This window comes from Leucoraja erinacea, unplaced genomic scaffold, assembly GCF_028641065.1.
Source record: "Leucoraja erinacea ecotype New England unplaced genomic scaffold, Leri_hhj_1 Leri_590S, whole genome shotgun sequence".
In the NCBI taxonomy this organism is placed as follows: domain Eukaryota; kingdom Metazoa; phylum Chordata; class Chondrichthyes; order Rajiformes; family Rajidae; genus Leucoraja; species Leucoraja erinaceus.
Genome location: NW_026576499.1, coordinates 8,429 through 32,537, shown reverse-complemented (window position 1 = coordinate 32,537; position 24,109 = coordinate 8,429). Strand labels below are relative to the sequence as shown.

At 46.2% G+C, this 24,109-nt stretch overlaps 1 protein-coding gene across 1 annotated transcript; it reads right to left on the bottom strand.

Annotated features, from left to right (window-relative positions):
* Positions 1-1,893: 1,893 nt before the first annotated feature.
* LOC129694262 (peroxiredoxin-6-like) lies at positions 1,894-23,660 on the bottom strand. Its single transcript, XM_055630980.1, has 5 exons — positions 23,467-23,660; positions 15,237-15,393; positions 9,140-9,286; positions 6,924-7,070; positions 1,894-2,190 (listed from the first exon to the last, which is right to left on the bottom strand). The coding sequence occupies exons 1-5, from the start codon at positions 23,553-23,555 to the stop codon at positions 2,062-2,064; spliced, it is 669 nt and encodes a 222-aa protein (XP_055486955.1). The 5' UTR covers positions 23,556-23,660; the 3' UTR covers positions 1,894-2,061.
* Positions 23,661-24,109: the final 449 nt, after the last annotated feature.

The following is a 24,109-nucleotide window of genomic DNA, read 5'->3' as shown; positions in this document are numbered from 1 at the left end:
TGACTTCACCCACATCACCATTAATTTCCATCCGGCACTCAAATTCACCTGGACCATCTCCGACACCTCCCTACTGTTTCAAGATCTCACCATCTCCATCATAGGTAACATCACAATTGACCGACATCTACTACAAACCTATTGACTCCCATAGCTATCTTGACTACATTTCCCACCGTGCTTCCTGTAAAGACTCTATCCCCTACTCGCAATTCCTCCGTTTACGCCACATCTGCGCCCAGGATGATGTGTTCCATACCTGGTCATCGGAGATGTTCTCATTCTTTAGAGAATGTGGGTTCCCCTCTTCCATTATAGATGAGGCTCTCACGAGGGTCTCCTCGATACCCCGCATATCCACCATTACTCCCCCTCCCCCTATTCGTAACAAGGACAGAGTCCCCCTTGTCCTCACCTTCCACCCCATCAGCCGTTGAATTTCACATATAATCCTCCGACATTTTCCCCACCACCAACGGGATCCCACTACTGGCCACATCTTCCCATCTCCACCCCTTTCTGCTTTACGCAGAGGCCGTTCCCTCCACAACTCCCTGGTCAACTCGTCCCTTCCCACCAAAACCACCCCCTCCTCTGGTACTTTACCCTGCAACCGCGGGAGATGCAACACCTGTCCTTTTACCTCCCTCCTCGACTCCATCCAAGGACCCAAACAGTCTATCCACGTGAGGCAGAGGTTCACTTGCACCTCCTCCAACCTCATCTACTGTATCTGCTGTTCCAGGTGTCAACTTCTCTACATCGGCGAGACCAAGTGCAGGCTCGGCGATCGTTTCGATGAACACCTCCACTCAGTCCGTCGTAACCTACCTGATCTCCCGGTGGCTCAGCACTTCAACTCCCCCTTCCATTCCCAATCTGACCTTTCTGTCCAGGGCCTCCTCCATTGTCAGAGTGAGGCCCAGTGTAAATTGGAGGAACAGCACCTCATATTTTGCTTGGGTAGCTTACACCCCAGCGGTATGAAAATTGACTTCTCTAACTTCAGATAGCCCTTGCTTTCTCTCTCTCCATCCCCTCCCTTTCCAGTTCTCCCACCTGTCTTACTGTCTCCGACTACATTCTATCTTGTCCCGCCCACTCCCCTGACATCAGTCTGAAGAAGGGTCTCGACCCGAAACATCACCCATTCCTTCTCTCCAGAGATGCTTCCTCATCCGCTGAGTAACTACAGCATTTGTGTCTACATGTCATTAGCTTTCTTCACTGCCTGCTTTACCCACATGTTTACTTTCAGTGACTGGTGTACAAGGATACCCAGGTCTCGTTGCACTTCTCTATTTCCTAATCTGACAACATTGATATAATCTGCCTCCTTGTTCTTGCCGCCAAAGTGGATAACCTTACATTTATCCACGTTATACTGCATCTGCCACGCATCTGCCCACTCACTCAAACTGTCCAAATCGCCCTGCAAACTCTTAGCATCCTCTTCAGTTCACACTGCCACCCAGCTTTGTGTCATCTGCAAATTTGCTAATGTTATTTTTATTCCCATCATCTAAATCATCAATATTGTAAATAGTTGTGGCCCCAGCACCGCGCCTTGCGGCACTCCACTCGCCACTGCCTGCCATTCTGACAGGGACCCGTTTATTCCTACTCTTTGTTTCCTGTCTGCCAACCAATTCTTTATCCATGTCAGTACCCTACACCTCTAATTTTCTCCACTAATCTCCTGTGTGGGACTTTATCAAAGGCTTTCTGAGTGTCCAGGTACACTATATCCACTGGCTCTCCCTTGTCCATTTTCCCAGATACATCCTCAAAAAATTCCAGAAGATTAGTCAAGCAGGATTTCCCCTTCATAAATCCATGCTGACTCGGACCGATCCTTTTACTGCTATCCACATATGCTGCACAAACACCACATTCCAGGAACTTAGGCGTTTATTGTTCGAAATGTTTAATTAATGAAATTTAATTATCGAGAAGGCAAACCACCTTCAGCATACAATTCCCTGTTGTCAATGATCAGTAGCTGAATGCAAGGACAGGCACATAAGGTGTAGTGTAAATAGGCACAGCTGGTCGCTGGGTTTAGGGTTGGGGTGTGAAGCGCATGTAAGTCTTCCCAGACGGGAGATCTTTAGTGTGATAGCCCTTCGGGAACAGTTGAGCTGCCTCCTCTGGACTAATGTTGGGAAGAACCATGCAATCCTCACCAACCTGAGGGGAAAAGAAGTGCATGGGTTAGATCACAGAACAGTGCAGCAGACAGTACAGCAGACCAACAGGCCCTTCGGCCCACTTCTCTACATCGGCGAGACCAAGTGCAGGCTCGGCAAACGTTTTGCTGAACATCTCTGCTCAGCCCGTCTTAACCTACCTGATCTCCCGGTGGCTCAGCACTTCAACTCCCCCTCCCATTCCCAATCTGACTTTTCGTCCAAATTGGAGGAACAGCACCTCATATTTCGCTTGAGTAGCTTACACCCCAGTGGTATGAACATTGACTTCTCTAATTTCAAGTAGCCTTGCTTTTTCTCTCCATCCCCTTTCCCTTCACAGTTCTCCCACCAGTCTTACTGTCTGCCTAGTCTATCTTTGTCCCGCCCCCTCCCCTGACATCAGTCTGAAGAAGGGTCTCGACCCGAAACATGATACAAATAATCTCCTCTACTTGCATTTGACCCATATCCCTGCAGACACATCCATGTGCTTCTTCCCCTTGTTATCAGGTTTCTGTCATAAACTGGGGCACTGTCTGATTCACCTCTAATCCATTCCACAGACTCACCACTCTGTAAAAAAAACCCCATCTTGCCCACCTCCTTCAAACATTGCCGCTCCCATCTCACAACTACGCCCTCTAGCCTTTGAATTTCCACACTGGGGAAAAAAGGTTCTGACTGCCTACCCTATCTACACCTCTCATCATTTTATACATTTCTATCAGATCTCCCCTCAGACTCTGACGTTCCAGAGAAAACAATCCAAGTCTGACGAAGAAGGTGAGAAGCTTAAAAATAAAGAGCTAACAGGCTGGTAATATTAATCAAACTCAAACTGCACCACACTACTTCTAGAAAGTAGCCAACATAACGAAGACCCTTCCCACCCTAATCATTCCTTCTTCCCCCCCCCACTCCATCCGGCAGAACGTACAAAAGCTTGAAAGCGCGCACCACCAGACTCAGGAACAACTTCTTCCCCTCTGTAATAGACAATAGACATTCAGCCCTTCAAGCCAGCACCACCATTCAATGAAATGCCCATTACTTGGGCACTTCATCGAGTTACAATTGTTTGCTTTAGAGTTAGATCATTGAGTTTTCAATTAATCCTTCTTTGATTTGCTTAGCTATTTTTTTGGCATTAGAAATAGCATATCACTCTCTCTGCATAGAATACATAGAAACTAGTATTTGCATTATGGAAATGTAGTCTTTTCACCACAGTGGTGTCGCTGGTAGAGCTGCTGCCTCACAGCTCCAGAAGTGGCCATTCTAATCTCTGCTGTTGTCTGTGAGGAGTTTGCCTATTCTCCCTGTGACCAACCATATCCCAAAGACATTGTCTGCTGTAAATTGAGCCTAATGGAGAAACTGAGGGGGTGAGGTTAATGAGAATGTTGGAAGCATTAAACTGGATTAAAATAGTGTAGGATTCGTGTATCTAGGTCAGGGACGTGCCCCGCACTGGAGTAATGCACTCTTGGCTCGATCTACCCCGGGTGGAGGGGGGAAGAGAGGGGTGGAGAGAGTAGAGGGGTGAGGGGGAAGCAAGGGGTAGACGGGGAGGGGGGTGTGAGAGGGATTGCAGAAGAGGAAGAGGTGGGTCATTCCCTCATGGTCCCGGGGCAGCGCTCCCACCCCTCCAGTCGCCATGCTTCACGCACACAGCCCCGGCTCCACCCCTCTCTCTCCCCGGGGAGATGCGGTGGTCAATACAGGGAGGGCCGGTCCATTGATACTAGCCAGTGCCTCCCCAGCCATTGACCTCACCGCACGACACTGTAACTAGGTGGTGTCAAAGATAAATTGCAAACCTTCAAGACGAAAGCAAGGGAAACGGCTTAAAATGTTTAAAGTCCTCTTCATGCATTATAATAATTATGTGCTTTAAAGGAGGTTGAAAGTGAGCATGTGTAAAGGGCCTGTCCTACTTATGCGACTTTTCACCGACTGGCTTCCACCTTCAAGTTCGAGGGCACTTGCCTGAAAAACCTGTAGCTGGTTCGCCCGTCAGCCCACGCACACACCACACACACACACCACACCCGCGCACACCACCCACACACGCACCACACCCACACACACACACACACCACACACACACACACACCACACACCGCAAAGGTGGGAACCAGGGAAAGCGGGGGAGCGCTGTCTGAAATTCACACCCGCAATGAACAGGAAGATTATAAGACGGCTGGCACAGTGTATGGTAAGTCCTTTAGACAGCGCGTAGAGGGGGGGGGGGGGGGGAACGGGGAGGAGAGGGGGGGAGAGAGAATGGGGGAGGAGAGGGGGGGGAGAGAATGGGGGGGGGGGAGAGAAAGGGGGGAGAGGAGGAGAGAGAAAGAGTGGGGGGGAGAAGGGGGGGGAGAAGGAGGGAGAAGGGGGGGAGAAGGAGGGAGAGGGAGTGTACGGAGGGGGGGGGGGAGGGAGAAGGGGGGGAGGGACGGGAGAAGGGGGGGAGGGAGAAGGGGGGGAGGGAGAAGGGGGGGAGGGAGAAGGGGGGGGGGAGGGAGGAAGGGGGGGAGGGAGAAGGGGGGGGGGGAAGGAGGGAGGGGAGAGGGAGAAGGGGGGGGGGGGAGGGGGAAGGGGGGGGGGAAGGGGAGGGGGGAGGGGGGGGGGGGGGAAGGGAGAAGGAGTGGAGACCCCTTTTAAGAAACAGACAGACAACTTTTACTAAAATCTAGCGGGCATTTGACATTACCGGTCAGTTTTCCTTGGTTCTGAAAACTCCAATGAGCCAATTAAAATGCCTGGTCAGCAAGGGAGATTGCCTACGGCTGCCCTCGACTGCCTGTAACTACATGGCGACCCCACTCCACTGCACTACTAGTTCAAAAGAACCATGCCGACCAATTTTTACTCGCGGAAAAATTTCCAGCATGCTGTTCCTCGACCAAACTGAGGCCGCGAGTATGCGGGAACCTCTCTCGAGCATGAAGGAGAGTTACTGTGACCTCCGAGGACCACGTGTCAACCATGCTGCGTGTTTATGTCGAGCCAAACTCTTCTAAACTCGCAAATTAGGTTGCCATAGTGGGACAGGCCCTTAACTGACTCTTACTGCCATCTACTTTAGTCAGATTCTCTTCTCTGTTGTCAAAGGACAAATGGCAATCGTAAAACAATAAAATAGGGTTCAAAGGGTGACAGGACATTTGCTTATCAGTAATGGGATGGAATTGGGTTGTGTTTACTCTGCTGCGTATTTCAGAGATGCATGATATTATAAACCCCATTTGGAAGAAGGAAATGTTCTAAAGTGCCTTCTGCAATAAACAAAACATCAAGGAAGATGTATACTAGAATCTTTGTAGGTTGAGCATTCTCCTAGATTGCTCAAGTGTTCACTGTGTTTGGCACTCTTAAATGAAGTCTTGATTGACTTACCCCAATGTTGTGTTGTGTTTTAAAGTTTTCTTTAACAGTGGTTGACGGTCACTGTGGACTTGATGGGCTGAAGAGCCCGTTTCGTGCTATAATAAATTTGCACAGATTTTAACTTGACAAAGTATTTCCCTTTTGCAACTCAAGGGATGCCTGCAGTTTTCTCTCGAGATCTTATTAGATTTTTTGTAAGACACGCAGCATGGAAACGGGCCGACCATCGATTACTGGTCCACATTCATTCTAATTTATCCCACTTTCTCATCCATTCCCTACACACTCGGGGGAAATTTCATAGACTCCTACTAACCCACACGTCTTTGTGATGTGGGAGGAAATTGGAGCACCCGGAGAAAACCCACACGGTCACAGGGAGAACGTGCCAAATCCATACAGAGATACTGCCGAGGTCAGGATCAAACCCGGGTCTCTGGCGCTGTGAGGCAGCAACTCTACCGCTGTGCCAATGTGCTGGCATTTGTTATCCCATTAATAAGAAGGATGCAATGCGGCATTTAAAGAGAGAAACCGAAAGATACAAACCAAACGGAGTATTCAGTTCGTCCTCACTGTTAGAGGGTCAGAACAGCGACGGCTAGTAACTAGTAAATAGGGATGTGGATTGTGCTAATGTGGTGACTGGGAACCACAAAGCCTAAACGTAGAGGCATGGAATGCAGCAGTGAGGACACCCAAGTTTCAGGAACATCATTGATGTTATAACTGAAAACTGGATCTACTGTCAACTGGCAGACTTGTGGATAATCATTTTATTCTGCAATCAAGACCTAGCTTGTCACTTAATTAAGTCTTTCAGTAACCTCCACTCTGTAATTAAGACCTTGTTTTATTGTTAATCAAGTTTCTGTGCAATCCTGTCAGTTGAGAATATAAAAGCTGTACCAAAGTCACGCTCAGGAGCTCAGCATTTGACTGGTTTAATGGCATGCACCAGTTTTCATAAATCACCCGTTATCCCAAACACCAACTCAGTGGCATGGTGGCACAGTGGTAGAGTTGCTGCCTATCAGCACTTATAGCACTAGATATCTGGGATCGATCCCGACTATGGGCGTTGTCTGTATGGAGTTTGTACGTTCTCCCCGTGACCGCGTGGGTTTCTCCGAGATCTTCGGTTTCCTCCCACACTCCAAAGACGTACAGATTTGTAGGTTAATTGGCTTGGTATAAATGCCCCTAGTGTGTGTAGGATAATGTTAATGTGAGTGGATCGCTGGTCGCTACGGACTCGGTGGGCCGATGGGCCTGTTTCCGCTCTGTATCTCTAAACTAAACTACACGCTATATGGCCTTTCCATTTGCTCCTGCACTCACCTTCCAGTTGACTGGCGTGGCGACTTTCTTGCAAGCCGTCAGCTGTAGGGAGTCAACAACTCGTAGGATTTCATCAAAGTTCCTCCCAGTGGTAGCTGGGTATAGGATGGACAGTTTCATTTTCTTGTCAGGGCCAATTACAAAGACCTAAAGAGAAAGTTAACTGTGAGGAGTCAACTAGAAATCATGGAACACTTACTCTCAATCCACCTAAACCGACCTGATTTCCCAGTTGCTCAACACTTTAACTCCCCCTACCATTCCCACACTGACCTTTCTGTTCTGGGCCTCCACCACTGTCAGAGTGAGACCCAGCACAAATTGGAGGAACAGCATCTCATATTTTGTTTGGGCTGCTTACACCCCAGCAGTGTGAACATTGACTTCTCTAACCTCAAGTAGCCATTGTTTCCCTCTCTCTCTCCATCCCTCCCCCATCCCAGTTCTCCGCCCTTGCTTTTCCTCTCACTCTCCATCCCTCCCCCTTCCCAGTTCCCTGACCATCTCTGGCTACATTTTATCTCTGTTTGCTTTGTTGTTACCTTCTCCCAGCTAACAATGATCTATTCCACATTTTTCTTGATCTCCATCCCCTTTGTCCTATTTTCACACCTCACATTTCCTTATCCATGTATCCTCCCTCTTCCCCGACATCAGTCTGAGAAAAGGCCTTGACTGGAAACGTCACCCATTCCTTCTCTCCAGAGATGCTGCCTGTCCCGCTGAGTTACACCATCACTTTGTGTCTAACTAGAAATCATGGGCTCTGATACTTCAAACTTGACGACATGACGCAAGGAAAGAGTTAAATGTTTGCCACGGCGCTGCAGTAGAGTTGCCGCCTTACAGCTGGAGACCTGGGTTCGATTCCGACCACGGGTGCTGTCTGTACGGAGTTTGTGCGTTCTCCCCGTGACCTGGGTTTTCTCCGTGACCTGGGTTATCTCCCAGATCTTCGGTTTCCTCCCACACTCCAAAGACGTACAGGTTTGTAGGTTAGTTGGCTTAGTAAATGGAAAAATTGTCCCGAGTGGGAGTCCGATAGTGTTAATGTGCGGGGATCACTGGTCACAATGCAAGTTCTGGCTGCACAAGTTACATTTCAAAAATTAGAAACAGATGGAAGAGAAAGCTGGAAGAGAGGAGATGCTCCAGGCAAGTGATAGGTGGATATTAGTGATGGGTGGGGAGCTTTGAGAAGCAGATGGTTGCTCAGAGGCCAGAGATGAAAAGCCAGGTGGTGTGAGACAAGGACAGAAGATGTACGAAGATAGAGACAATAAACATTGGGGTCATTCAGTGGGTCTTCTTCTTCAGACCTGAAACATTACCTATTCCTTTTCTCCAGAGATGCTGCCTGTCCAGCATTTTGTGACTATCTTTGGTATAAGCCAGCATCAGCAGTTCCTTACTACAAGGAGGTAGGAGGGAGGAGGTATGAATTGTGAAGCCGGAGGAAGGAATATCGGTGGAAAGGGACGGGGGATATGAGTGAGAGTCCATGTGGGGGCACAGAGAGCAGAGGGGAGGGAGCAAAAGGTGGTGGTGGTGGGGGAGAGATGGCTTGTGGGTTAATTATGTATACATGCCCTGCACACGGTAAACTGAACCGCAATCTGTGGAATACATTGCCACAGATGGCTGAGGAGGCCAAGTCAATGGGCATTTTTAAAGCAGAAATAGATAGATTCTTGATTAATAAGAGCGTCAATAGACAATAGACAATAGGTGCAGGAGTAGGCCATTTGGCCCTTCGAGCCAGCATCGCCATTCAAGGTGATCATGGCTGATCATCCCCAATCAGTACCACGCTCCTGCCTTCTCCCCATATCCCCTGACTGCGCTATTTTTAAGAGCCCTATCTAACTCTCTTGAAAGTATCCAGAGAACCGGCCTCCACCGCCCTATGAAGGCAGAGAATTCCACAGACTCACCACTCTGTGAGAAAAAGTGTTTCCTCGTCCCCGTTCTAAATGGCTTACTCCTTATTCTTAAACTGTGGCCCCTGGTTCTGGACTCCCCCAACATCGGGAACATGGTTCTGGACTCCCTCAACATCGGGAATATAGGTGACGGGAAGAAGGCAGGAGAATGGGGTTGAGAGGGAATGACAGATCAGCCACGATTAAATGGCAGAGTAGAATCAATGGGCTTAATGGCCGAAGTCTGGTCTAATGAAAATGATCACTTTATCAAAGCAAAAAACGAACGCTTACAGCACGAGCAGTGAGCGGCAAACCTTCCTTGTTCCTTTCCGCGGGATCCAGCATTCCGAACTGGACCGCCAGGTCCCTCTTTTCGTCGGAAATGATGGGAAACGGCAGCTTCTTCTCAGGGGCCTTTTCGATGTAGGCATTGATGTCCTGCAAACGGCAGACAGAAACACAACCACAGCTTAGTCAATGGCCAAGGTAGCCTGCGAGCAGCATGCCAAGGCAAGTTGGCAGTGATTTCTCATCGGGTCAGGCACTGCACTTAATCAAATGGCAAAAAGACCCAGACTAAGGTATAAAAGCTTGAGACCACAGATAGAGTAGACGATTAGAACCTTGTTCCCTAGCTTGGAAAATAAGATACTAGAGAGCAGAGCTTTAACGTAAGAGTAGCAATGTTTATAGGCGATGGACGGGCAAGATTCTTATCCATACTTTTATTTATGTATTCATCTATTTGTTTATATTTTCATAATTTCATCTATTTATTTATTATTATTATTATTATTATTATTATATACACCGTGGGTGGTGGGTCCCTGGAACATTGCCAGGGGCGATGGTGGAGGCAGATACAATAGGAGTTGGTCTTATTATGTTCGATACAGATATTGCGGGCTGAAAGATCTCTTCCTGTGCTATACTGTTTTAATGTTCTACGTTCCATCTATACCCTACAACTGGACAGTGTACTGGTGAAACTGCATACTGTTGTGCTCTCCTTATTTGAGGAGGGATATATCCACATTGTTTAGCTCGGTGTTTTGAGGTCTAGTGAAAAGATTTTTTGTTGCGTGCTATCCAGTCGGCGAAAAGACTGCACATGATTACATTCAAGCCGTCCACAGTGTACAGAGAATAACGTTTAGTGCAGTAAAGTCCGATTAAAGATTGTCCGAGGGTCTCCAATAAAGTAGATGGGAGATCAGGACCACTCCCTGGTTGTTGATAGGATGGTTCAGTTGCCTGATAATGGCTGGGATGAAAGTGTCCCTGAATCTGGAGGTGTGCATTTTCACACTTCTGTACGTCTTGCCTGATGGGAGAGGGGAGAAGAGGGTGAGACTGGTCCTTGAGGATGGAGACTATTAGGAGAGGGTCACCTGGCTATTCCAGAAACGAGAGTTGTCTTATGAGATATAGTTGAGGCGAGTGGGTTTATACTCTTTGTAGGTATGTTACAAAACATACCTGAATCGTCATTGGGAATCTGCCCTCAGCCATGTCCGCGATTTTGGCGCTGTTTGGAGGGGGCGGGTTTAAAACGCGATTTTTACTAGGCTGTTCTAATCGCAGATGTTCAGCCTAGTAAATCATTAACGAAAAATCGCTGCAAGACCCGGTCGCAAAAGGTATTATTAGTTTTATAGGCCTCGATAATATAGTTATAATAGTTTTAAAATTACTGTCTGATTCCGCAACCTCTCGCAGCCCCAGGGTTTTATAAAGCAAACAATTAAAGGTATGTACCTTATTTTTACATTAAATGGGGCATATATATAACCCTGTAATTAAAGTTATCTATAGCGAGTAGTTCATTTTGGGCTTTTTATATCCTGCAGTATTTTTCTCGGCATTTGAGGGCACTAATCCAGCGCGATGTCAACGTTCTAAACCAGCGCGTTCCACATGAACCCACTAGAAAGCCGATTTAAATGGGCATTTATTTACAGCAATTGAACACTAAATTCCTTCCATTTGGCCTATAAATTAATGTAAATTAGATATAAAAATCATGTTATATTGTGAATTATTTGTGAATAATCTTTGGACACTTAGGCTATTTAAAAATGTTAATCTTTCCTTAAGAAATGGGCTTTTGACTATCCAAGATCACAGCTTTTTTGTAATGTCCATTGAAAATCAATAGGGAACAAGATGCTAATTTCCGAGTATGAAAATGGCCATAACTTTTTTAATACTTGAGATATGAAAGTGAATTTGGTGTCAAATTAAACTTATTGTTATGCTTTATCTGATGGGATAAATTGCAGACTTGATTTTTAAAATCTCAAAATTTTGTAACATTGCTACTCTTTGGTGTTAAGAAGGAACGCCATGCCACTTACTGACGATAAGTGACAGGACATTCCACTTGCATCGAGCACATTCAACTGAACCAGATTAAGATCTCCACTGCTTGGTTGTTTTTCAAAAATAGGGGAAGGACACCGATTCAGTAAAGGGACAGAATATTTCACTGGGCCTTATAACAGAAAACACGATTGCAAAACTTGTTTTTCCACTGTTGATGTCTTCTGGGCAATGTGACACTGACAGGAAAGCATCATGGGCCTATCCCACCTGCGATTATTTGGGCGACTACAGGCGACTGGGCCAAATGTTCAACAGGTTTAACAATTTTCAGCGACAGTGGCGACAATTTTTGCTGTCGTAGGTGTTGTCGTAGGTTGTTGTCAGATTTCGTAGGTGAATTCCATTAAAACTAGTTTCTGGCAGTCGCCTAAGTGGGACAGGCCCGTTACAGAGCATTTGGGGGCAGCACAGTGGCGCAGCGGTAGAGTTGCAGCCTTATAGCACCAGAGATCCGGTTCAGGGGGAAGAAACTAGAAACTAGCAAAAGACCATGACAAAAATCAGGGCCAGCAACAGATGACTCGGGCACGATAATAAGGTGCCTAATGTCATCTATTGCTGGCCTTGATTTCTCCTGGTCTTTTCTTGCTTCCGGTCCCTCCCTGCCTACAATCAGTCTGAAGAAGCATCCCGGCCTGAAACATCACCTGTCCTTTTTCTTCAGAGATACTAAATGGCCCGCTGAGTTACACTTGCACTTTGTGTCCAACTTTGGGAGGTCATGTTACAGTTGCAGTTGGTAAAACTGTTCTTCAGACTATTGTGTTCTGTTCGGGGCACCATGTTATAGGAAAGATATTGTTAAGTTTGAAAGGGTCCAGAAAATAATTAGTTGCCAGGACAAGAGGGTGTGAGCTGTAGGGAGAGGTCGAGTAAGCTGGGTCTCTATTCCATGGAGCGCAGGAGGATGAGGGGAGATCTTATAGAGGTGTATAAAATCATGAGAGGAATAGATCGGGTAACGTATTTTACCCAGAGTAGGGGAATAGAGGACCAGAGGACATAGGTTCAAGGTGAAGGGTAAAAGATTAAATAGGTATCAGAGGGGTAACTTTTTCACACAAAGGGTGGTGGATGTATGGAACAAACTGCCATAAGAGGTAGTTGAGGCAAGGACTATACCCTCGTTTAAGAAAAAGTTGGACAGGTACATGGATAGAACATGTTTGGAGGGATATGGACCAAGCACAGGCAAGTAGCTGGGACATTGTTATCCCATGTGAGTGAGTTGGGCCGAAGGTCCCGATTCCACAACAAATCACTCCATGACTCTATGACTCTTGATTCCCGTGTGCCGGCACGGAAGGCTCAGCAGGATCCCACCCGAAGGCTCGTCGGTCGGTGGGACCAGGAAGGAGAGGTCGGACGCAGGGAACAAGGGCTGGTAGGAGGGTGAACTGGGGCATGCCTCCAACACCATCAAGGTCAGCTGCAGGAGGCGGCCAGGGACAGAAAGATGGCCGGGCGAGGAGAGGAGGGGGGCGTCAGTACATGGGACCTGCTCCAGTACATCGTGCCCATGGGTCCACAGGACTTTGGACATGGTGCCAAAATACGGCGGCACCCACATGTGTAATATACTCAAAATAATTTCACTGTGTTGTTGTACAGGTGAGAAATAACCGGCGAGTTGCACCAACCTTTCATGTCCATCTGCCAGGGAATTATCTGCCATTGAGTCAAACTTGGTTCAGTGGCATCTCCCCCAGTCAGAAGGTCATGAATTAAAGATCTATCCCAGGGCTGAACTCCACCCTTCAGTCTGATTCTCACCTTTAGTTTAGTTTAGTTTAGTTTAGTTTAGAGATGCAGCACGGAAACAGGCCCTTTGGCCTGCCAAGTCTGCGCCGACCAGTGATCCCCACACATTAACACTATCCTACACACATTAGGGACAATTTTCAACATACACCAAGCCAATTACCCCTCAAACCTGTACGTCTTTGGAGTGTGGGAGTAAACAAAAGATCTAGGAGAAAATCCACGCAGGTCACGGGGAGAACGTACAAACTGTGTACTGACAGTACAGGACACTCGCTTAACTTTTTTTCCCTGTTGCCAGCCGGGCAACCATGGCAGCTTTTTAGGTTGCCAAATGACAGTTTATTTAAGATGGCAGGCAAGACGTGTGCGATAATGTGCTCGGACGAAGTGCGTAGTTACCGGTCGGAATTATACTCAATGAAGCATTCACATATTATTTCTGCTTCAAATAAAGTCACAAACTAAACATTCACCAATCAATACATGATATGTCCCACAATGACATGCAGCAAAATTATAAGACAGTATCTCAGCTCTTTTTACACGTTGCAATTTCTATTAGTTCTTTCCACTTCCAAACAAAAATGTGGTTGGATTATTCAGCGTATAATGAACAACCTGTGTCAATAAATCCTGGACCATGGTAACATATATGCGTATGTATAGTTGTGAATGTTGCTCATTAAATAACTACAGTACTGATACTCCATATTAAGAGGATTGATTTGCCGTTAAAATGAATTCTGTAATAACGTGTCAACGGCAGCAGTGACAATCGAGCACTGCGGTTTTAATGTTTCACGTGTTCACAATATAATTAATCCATCTTTATAGATTAAAACAAATATTAACATTGGGAATTAAAACACATTTGCTTGCATTCCATTATCAAACATAGTCAATGTTCGCTCAGAAGCCATTCCCAGGACAATAGGGTAAGGGAGTGGGGTGTGTGTGAATCAGTGCGGGGTGGATAGATGGTTGGGGGTTGGGGGGGGGGTTAGAAGGCAGTCGGTGCAGAATGGATGGATTGAGGCAGGTGAATTAGTACGTGTTGGTTACAGTAGGCCAAATTGTGAGGGGAGAGCACGGGTGATGTCCGTGGGGTTGAAGGGGGGAGTTCAGTACGGGATGGATGGATGTAGACAAAAGTGCTGGAGAAACTCAGCGGGTGAGGCAGCATCTATGGAGCGAAGGAAATAGGCAACGTTTCAGGCGAGGTGGGGAGGAAGGAAGGTCAGCGCTCCTCGGACAACATCGCCCCGCTGCCTTGGCCGTTGGGATCTCCTCGCCACCGCCTCCCTCCTCCGCCAGCCAACAGCAAGGTGCGGGGCCGAGCGGTGCAGCTCAAAGATCCTACAGCTATAGTATCTTTGGTGCAGGTACACAAAAAAGATGGACAAACTTAGCGGGTGCAGCAGCATCTATGGAGGGGGGGGGGGGGGGGGTTCAGGTAATCCTTGGAGCGTTGGAGGATGAGGGATGATCTTGTAGAGGAATATAAAATCATGAGGGGAATAAATCGGGTAGAGTCTCTTGCCCAGAGTAGGTGAATCGAGGACCAAAAGACATAGGTTTAAGGTGCAGGGGAAAAGATTTAATAGGATTCGGAGGGGTAACTTTTTCACACAAACGGTGGTGGGTGTATGGAACAAGCTGCCGGTCGATGGAGGTAGTTGAGGCTGGGACTATCCCAATTTTTAAGGTAAATGGATAGGACAGGTTTGGAGGGATATGGGCTAAACGCGGGCAGGTACAGCTGGGCATGTTAGCCGGTGTTAGGCTGAAAGGTCTGTTTCCATGCTGTATCACTCTGTGACTCTATATCAATGGAGAACATGGAAGGAAGATTTACAAAAATAGCAGCAGTAACACAAGGCTACAACGTTCCTCAACCAACCACACTAAAGGAAGTGCAGCTGAAGTTGGGAGGGACAGTGGGCAGCACTAGAGTTGCTGCCTTATAGATGGAACGATGGATAGTATAGAACTAGTCTGAAGAAGGGTTTTGACCCAAAACATCACCCATTCCTTCTCTCCAGAGATGCTGCCCATCATGAAGTACTCCAGCATTTTGTGTCTATCTTCGGTTTAAAACAACATCTGCAGTTCCTTCCTACACATAGAATGAGAGTGAATGGGTGATCGATGGCCGGCATGGAGTTGGTGGGTCAAGCGGACTGTTTCCATGCTGAAAAGATAATACAATTGAAGCACCATTGCATCTTGGCTACTATACCTTGCTCCAACATTCGTGATCATAAACGCTGTCAACAGACAGGGCTATGAGTTTCACCTTACGCTTTTCAAACTCCGCAGCCATCTGGGCCATCGTACCGAGCTCCGTTGTACAGACTGGGGTGTAGTCAGCTGGGTGGGAGAACAGGATGCCCCATCTGTACCACAAACAAAGTGTGTCAGTCCACCACCAACTGCGGTCCGCGTTATAAAAATCACAACACAGTATCAAAAATAAAATGGAGAGAATGAAAGGGTGACGTTTCTGGGTTAAGAACCTTCTTGCAATCAGTCTGAAGAAGGGACTCGACCCGAAACGTCACTCATTCCTTCTCCCCAGAGGTGCTGCAGAACCCGTTGAGTTACCCCAGCAGTTTGTGTCTACCTTCAGTTTAAACCAGCATCAGCAGTCCTTCCTACACCAAAAATAAAATATTGGCTTGGGTTCAAGGTTTCAAGGTCAGTTTATTGTCACTTGTACCAATTAAGGTCCAGTGATATTTGAGTTACCATCCAGCCATACTAAGTGAAAAGCAATAAGACGCACAATCACACTAATTAAAATTTAACATAAGCATCCACCACAGCAGCTCCCCGCATTCCTCACTGTGATGGAAGGTAATAAAGTCCAATCTTCTCCCTCTTTATTCCCCCGTGGCCGGGGCTGTCGAACCATCTGCAGTCGGGGTGATCAAAGCTCCCGCAGCCGGTGATCCGAAGCCCCCGCGTCAGCGTGGTCGATGTGGATACTACACTAAATGAAACAACAAGGGCCTGTGCTATAGGACGGGGTTGGGCAAGCTGGGACTATGGTATAAACCAGCATCTGCAGTTCATTTTTAAGGTTATAAAAGTCTTAGATAGGTGATCTTATAGGGGTGTACTAAATGATGAGAGCAATAGATCGGGTAGACGCACAGTCTCTTGCCCAGAGCAAGGGAAAATCGAGAACCAGAGGACTTAGGTTTAAGGTGAGGGGGAAAAAAGATTATTAGGAATGCGAGGGGTAACTTTTTCCACAAAGGGTGGTGGGTGTGTGGAACAAGCTGCCAGATGAGGTAGTGGAGGCAGGGATTATAGCAAGTTTTAGTTTAGAGATACAGCGTGGAAACTGGCCCGTCAGCCACGTGTGGCCAGAGGACCAGTTCTATGTTCTCCCACTTTCCCATCCACTCCCCACACACTTGGGGCAATTTACAGAAGGTGGGTTTGGGATGAGAGGGGGAAAGCAGAGCATCTGGAGGAAACCCATGTTTGAGAAAAGGGAGATCCTGCAAACTACAATCCGCTTGATAGACAACAGGTGCAGGAGTAGGTCATTCGGCTCTTCGAGCCAGCACCACCATTCAATGTGATCATGGCTGATCATCCACAATCAGTACCCTGTTCCTGCTTTCTCCCTATATCCCCTGACTCCGCTATTTTTAAGAGCCCTATCTAGCTCTCTCTTGAAAGCATCCAGAGAACCTGCCTCAACCGCCCTCTGAGGCAGAGAATTGCAAAATAAATTGGATAGGCATATGGATGAGAAGGGAATGGAGGGTTATGGTATGAGTGCAGGCAGGTGGGACTAAGGGGAAAAAAGTTGTTCGGCACGGACTTGTAGGGCCGAGATGGCCTGTTTCCGTGCTGTAATTGTTATATGGTTATAAGAGTCTCGACCCAAAACGTCACCCATTCCTGTATTTCAGCATTCTTATCGCATTTCCATACGAAATACTGAAAATCCGTACTACTTGGCAGCTCTGTATTAGGCAACTGAATCATCCTATCACCAACTAAAAAGGGTCCGGACTTCTAAGTCATTGCGGACCCTCAGACTATCTTTAATCTGACTGTACTGGACTTTATCTTGCACAAAACGCCATTCTCTTAATGCTGTATCTATACACTGTGGACTGTTGATTGTAATCATTATATAGTCTTTCCAATGACTGGATAACATGCAACAAAAAATCTTTTCACTTCACTTGACAAAAATAAATTTATAAAATTAATATTTAGCAATAAATTATGGGAACATTACATTTGACAGCTAAAAGTCCCCCCCCCCCCCCCCCCCCCCCTTCTCCGCCCAACCCTTCCTCCTCTCCCCTCCCTCCTTCCTTCTCTCCTTCCCTCTCCTCTCCTCTCCCTGCCCTCTCCACCCCTCCCTTCTCCCCTTCCTCCTCCGCCGTCCCCAGTTCCTGAATAGAAGTACCAATTTCAGTCGTTTATCCCCAATTACGTACAGACAAGGGAGTTCAGGAACTAAATGGGAAGCGTTGCCAATGATGTTTTGAATTGGATAAAAGTGGGTCTACAGATGACAAGGCAGTGCTTGTTTTCCTCTCTGACCCACACTTGAAGCCGTGCCAGTGCAGCTCATAGCAACAGGACTACAACACACTGCTAACACAGTGCCCCAATTCATCACGGAGAAAAATGGCCACGTCCACAAAATGCAAAACACAACATTCTACCATCCGGATAAAATCTGAAACAAAATGATTTGCAGCAAGAATCATGCAAATGATGGTATAAGATAGGAATTGGCTGGGATAGACTGGCAAATGATACTTAAAGGGTTGTTGACGTTGGAGATGCAATGGAAAAAAATGAAAGATCGCATGGATGAATTACAACAATAGTTCATCCTTGTCAGGCGTAAAAAATAAAATAAAATGGGGAAGGCAGGTCAACCGTGGCTAATGAGGGAAATTCGGGATAGTGTTAAATCCAAGGAAGAAGCATATGAAATGGCCAGATGAAGCAGCAAACTGGAGGACTAGGAGAAATTTAGAATTCAACAGAGGACCAGCAGGAAAGTAAGCTTGCGGGGAATATAAACGCTGACTGTAAAAGCTTCTTTAGATATGTGAAGAGGAAAAGATTAGTGAAGATAAATGTAGGTCCCTTACAGTCAGAAACAGGTGAATTTATAATGGGGAAACAAGGAAATGGCAGACCTGTTAAAAAAGTTATTTAGTTCTGTCTTCACTAAGGAAGACAGAAACAATTTCCCAGAAATACTAGGGGACCAAGGATCTAGTGGGAGGGAGGAACTGAAGGGAATCCATATTAGTCAGGAAATGGTATTAGGTAAACTGTTGGGAATGAAGGCAGATAAATCTCCAGGGCCTGATGGTCTGCATCCATTAGATGGTCTGCAACTCAAGGAGGTGGCCCTAGAAACCATGGATGCATTTGTGATCATTTTCCAATGTTCCCGCGACTCTGGATCAGTTCCTGTGGACTGGAGGGTAGCCAATGTAACCCCTCTTTTTAAGAAAGGAGGGAGAGAGAAAACAGTGAATTATGGACCAGTTAGCCTGACATCGGTGGTGGGGAAGATGCTTGAAACAATTGTTAAAGATGTAATAGCAGCGCATTTGGAAAGGAGTGACAGGATCGGTCAAAGGTAGCATGGATTTATGAAGGGGAAATCATGCTTGACTAATCTTCTGGAATTTTTTGAGGATGTAACAAGTAGAATGGATAAGGGAGAGCCAGTGGATGTGGTGCATCTGGACTTTCAAAAGCTTTTGACATGGTCCCACACGAGATTACGGTGTAAAATTAGAGCGCATGGTATTGGGGGTAGGGAACTGACATGGATAGAGAATTGGTTGGCGGACCGGAAGCAAAGAGTAGGAATTAACGGGTCCTTTTCAGAATGGCAGGCAGTGACTAGTGAGGTGCAGCATGGCTCAGTGCTGGCACCTCAGTTATTTACAATATATATTAATGATTTAGATGAAGGAATTGAATGTAACAGCTCCACGTTTGTGGATGACACAAAGCTGAGTGGTAGTGTGAGCTGCGCAGAGGATGATATGAGGCAATATCAGGGCGATTGGGATAGGTTGGGTGGGTGGGCAGATGCAGTATAATGTGGATTATATGTGAGGTTATCCACTGGTAGCAAGAACAAGGCAGCAGATTATTATCGGAATGATGTCAGATCAGGAAAAGGGGAGGTGCAATGAGATCTAGGTGGCCTTGTACATCAGTCACTGAAAGTAAGCATGCAGGTACAACAGGCAGTGAAGAAAGCTAATGGCATGTTGGCCTTCATAGCGAAAGGATTTAAGTTTATGAGCAAGGAGGCTGCAGTTGTACAGGGCCCTGGTGAGACCTGTATTGTGTGCAATTTTCGTCTCCTAATTTGAGGAAGGACATTCTTGCTATTAAAGGAGTGCAGCGTAGGTTCACCAGGTTAATTCCGGGAATGGCATGACTGACATATAATGAAAGAATGGACCGACAGGGATTTAGAAGGATGAGAGGAGATCTTATAGAAACATATAAAATTCTTAAGGGATTGGACAGGCTAGATACAGGAAACATGTTCCTGATGTTGGGGGAGTCCTGGACCAGAGGTCACAGTTTAAGAATAAGGGGTAGGCCATTTAGAACCGAGATGAGGAAAAACGTTTTCAGCCAGAGAGTTGTGTATCTATGGAATTCTTTGCCACAGAAAGCAGTGGAGGCCAATTCACTGGATGTATTCAAGAGAGAGTTAGATATAGCTCTTAGGGCTAATGGAATCAAGGGATATGGGGAAAAAAAAAAATCAGGAACGGGGTACTGATTCTGGATGATCAGCCATGATCATATTGAATAACGGGGCTGGCTCGAAGGGCCGAATGGCCTACTTCTGCACCTGCATTCGATGTTTCTAAATAAAAGACACATTAAATGCATTGCCACAAAAGGCTGTGGAGGCCAAATCAATGGATATTTTTAAGGCAGAGATTGATAGATTCTTGATTAGTACGGGTGTCAGGAGTTATGGGGAGAAGGCAGGAGAATGGAGTTGAAAGGGAGAGATAGATCAGCCATGATTGAATGGTGGAATAGACTTGATGGACCAAATGGCCTAATTCTGCTCCTATAACTTATGAACATTTGGATAGATATTTAAGACACTTGGACAGAATAGCGGAGTCAGGGGATATGGGGAGAAGGCAGGAACGGGGTACTGATGGGGATGATCAGCCATGATCACATTGAATGGCGGTGCTGGCTCGAAGTGCCGAATGGCCTACTCCTGCACCTATTGTCTATTGACAGGTACATAGACAGGACAGGTTTAGAGGGAGACTGAAGAAGCATCTCTACCCGAAACATCACCAATTCCATCTCTCCATAGATGCTGCCTCACCCGCTGAGTTACTGCAGCATTTTGTGTCTACCTTCAGGTTTAGAGGGATATGGGCCAAACACAGGCAGGTGGGACTAGTGTAGATGGTTCATCTTCGTTGGTGTGGGCAAGTTGGGTCGAAGGGGCTGGTTCCATGCCGTATGACTCTGAAGTTGGGGTTAAAATATCTTTCAATAGAAAACATTGACAGAATACATAGTTGAGCATAGCATATCAATTTGCATTTAAATACAGCACTGCACTCACAGTGGCACCATGTTCTGTACAAAAAGAACACATTGTACAATTTAATATCAAGAAACTGCAGATGCTGGTTTATATCAACAATAGACACAAAATGCTGGAGTAACTCAAAGGATCATGCGGCATCATCTGACACATTCAAACCTTTGAGAGCCATCTGAAGAAGGGTGGTGACCCGAAACGTCACATGTATTATCCCAGAAATGCTGCCTGACCTGCTGAGTTACTACAGAACTTTGTCTCTAACATTGTATCATTTGTTCTTCCAGTCTTGTGACATTAACAAACAGCTTTGAAAACTGCAGTAACCATCGAAGATTATAGAGCGGAGTTTTGGTAACTGTGTTATTAGTGGACTATGTTATAAGGATACAAGCTATCCAAAATGGTTATACAAGTTAACTCTCTCAATTATGCTTTAAAAACTTCAATGATACCTTCACAAATATTTAAATTGTTGTTTCTAAGTGGCAATTATAAAAGCCGACGGGTTTGGCTTGGTTGGCCTTGGTAAGATAAGATAGTACACTGTATCTACTCAAACCAAGATAAGGAGAAAGGAGAGTATACTTACTTACTTATTAATTACATTCAAGGTTCAGATAAAAGACAAGACATTACATAGAATAAACTGCATACTAAAGCACAATAAATTACATACCAAGGCACAATACATGGTTGAAGATCAAGAATTTAAAAAAAATCAGTGTTCTCCAACGAGACAAGTATACCAATGTCTCCACTGCTGGGATTGGTAGAGTATAGTGCTAAAGCTTATGTTTGATAAGGCCAAGATGATTTCATTTTCAGAGTCATAAAAAACTTTTGAGTTTAGTTTAGAGATACAGTGCAGGAACAAGCCCAATGAGTGCATGCCAACCAACGGTCACCCCCTACACTAGCACTACCCTCTGCACTAGGGACAATTTACAATTTTACCGAAGCCAATTAACGTACAAACCTGTACGTCTCTGGAGTGTGGGAGGAAACCGGAGCACCCGTAGACAATCCATGCTGTCACAGGGAGAACGTGCAAACTCCACACGCAGGCAGCACCCGGTCAGGATCGAACCTGTGTCTCTGGCACTGTGGGGGCAGCAACATTACCTCTGCACCACTGTGCCACAGATTAAATCTAAACGTGGCACAGCTGGTAGACCTGCTGCCTCACAAGACCAGAGCCCCAGGTTCGATCCTGATTTCGGGTGTTGTCTACGTGTGGCGTTTGTACGTTCTCCCTGTGACCGCGTGGGTTTCCTCTCACATCTCAAAGATGTGAGGGTTAGTAGGTTAACTGTATCTGTAAATTGCTGCCAGCTGTGTGGGGAGTGGTGGAGGCCGGTTTTCTGGATACTTTCAAGAGAGCTAGATATGGCTCTTAAAGATATCGGAGTCAGGGGATATGGGGAGAAGGCAGGAACGGGGTACTGATTGTGGATGATCAGCCATGATCACATTAAATGGGCCAAATGGCCTACTCCTGCACCTATTGTCTATTGGGATAACATAGAACTAACGTGAACGGGTGATCGAAGGTCAGTGTGGACTTGGTGGGCCTGTTTCCATGTTGCATTTTTCAATCAGTTAAAACCACCGATGCAATGTTTAGGAATTTAGCAGCTCCACTGACTGGTTAATTCATCACATGGTTGCATTTTCCCTAGTAATTGAGACACTGTTTGGGGTACAGCTAAAGATAAGTGGGAAATTTTGGCTTGAAAGGCTTACTTCAAGAAGCTAATTGAAATGTTCATGAACAAACTCGAATACAACAATTAACAAATCATTAAATCAAGGCTGCAGATGGATCACATTCACTGCCTGCTGTCAGAGTTCATGATGGGGCTCATGATTACAAATGGTTCAGTAGTTTAGTTTATTGTCACGTGTACCGAGGTACATTGAAAAGCTTTTGTTGCATGCTAACCAGTCAGCGGAACGACAATATATAATGACAATGGAGCCATTCACTTCTGTACCTCTTGCCCACACGGCACCAGAGACCCTGTAATCGCAATGAGTAGGAAGGAACTGCAGATGCTGGTTTACACCGAAGATAGACACAAAATGCTAGGGTAACTCAACGGGTCAGACAGCACCTCCGGAGAGAAGGAATTGAAGACTTTTCAGGTCATGACCCTTCTTCAGACACGAGTCTATGACTTTTTTTTCCTTTAAGGAACGAAGTGATGGCGCCCGACTGAAATAGTCTGTGATGATATTACAAACGGTTACTTGCGCGTTGTTTTATCCACGACACATGGAAGAACCATTACCTCGAGGACAAATAAAAGGCCATTGCAATTGTGTTTTGACTCACAGCCAAGCTATGATCCAGTATCTCTGCACTGTGCCTCCACCCAACTACCCTCACCTTAAGTTGCAAGACAGTAAGCATTCTTCATACCATTGGAAGTCATTTATTTTCACAAGTTGCTAAAGATGCCCCAAAAATTATACACTTTTAACATTGCTCGTTTTGATTAGCTGGTCGTTGTTTGAATGGTGGAGTACCGAATGGCCTAATTCTGTTCCTATCCCTTATGAATTTACATCTTCGGTGTAAACCAACATCTGTATTTCCTTCCTGCGCATGTTGGTCGGCGTGGGCAAGTTGGGCCGAAGGGCCTGCTGCCCCGCTGTGTGACCCCATGACTCTGTAATATGCTGCCCTTGTCGGTCGGGAGAATGCAAAGTGTGAAGCAAAGAGGATTTGAACAGGGCGATTTTGATACAACGTCCATGCCGACGGCTACAACTCTGCACGTTCCTCCACACTGCACGTCGCTGCAATGTGGCCCTGAATCCGACAAGCACCTGATCAATACACAAAGTAACTTACGAGTCTCCCAGCCAGTCGTGAAATTTGATCTTGCCCTCTGTAGTGTTCGCTTCAAAATTCGGGAACGTATCGCCCAAGTAGATCCCCATCGCTGATATTTTTCTTTCCAATTCCTCCGGGAATGGAGCGCAGAAATATAGTAGAGATAAGCAGCGACAGAGAGGGGAAAAAAACCAGAGGGGCGGGCAATGAAAAAGTCTGCACCGATAGGCTTACGGGAGAAAGTGGCAGCGTGCTTCAATTCTGTAGGAAGGAACTGCAGATGCTGGTTTATACCGAGATAGACGCAAAATGCTGGAGTAACTCAGCGGGACGGGCAGTATCTCTGGAGAAAAAGGCGTTTTGAAAACCTGCTTCAGTGTGATGAAGGGGAGAGAGAGATAGAGAGAGAGAAAACTGCTTCATTGCCTGACTGATGTTGCCTGTAGGACAGAACATAAAACACAGAACAGTGTTCGTCTCAGGAACAGGCCCTTCGGCCCATAAGTCATAGGAGCAGAATTAGGCCATTCAGCCCAATGGCGGTCTGCTCCGCCATTCAGACCCGGTTGATCTATCTTTCCATCTCAACCCCAATTCCTGCCTTTTCCCCACAATCAAGAACCTCTTAAGGTCAAGTATGTCTTATTGTCATATGTCCCGA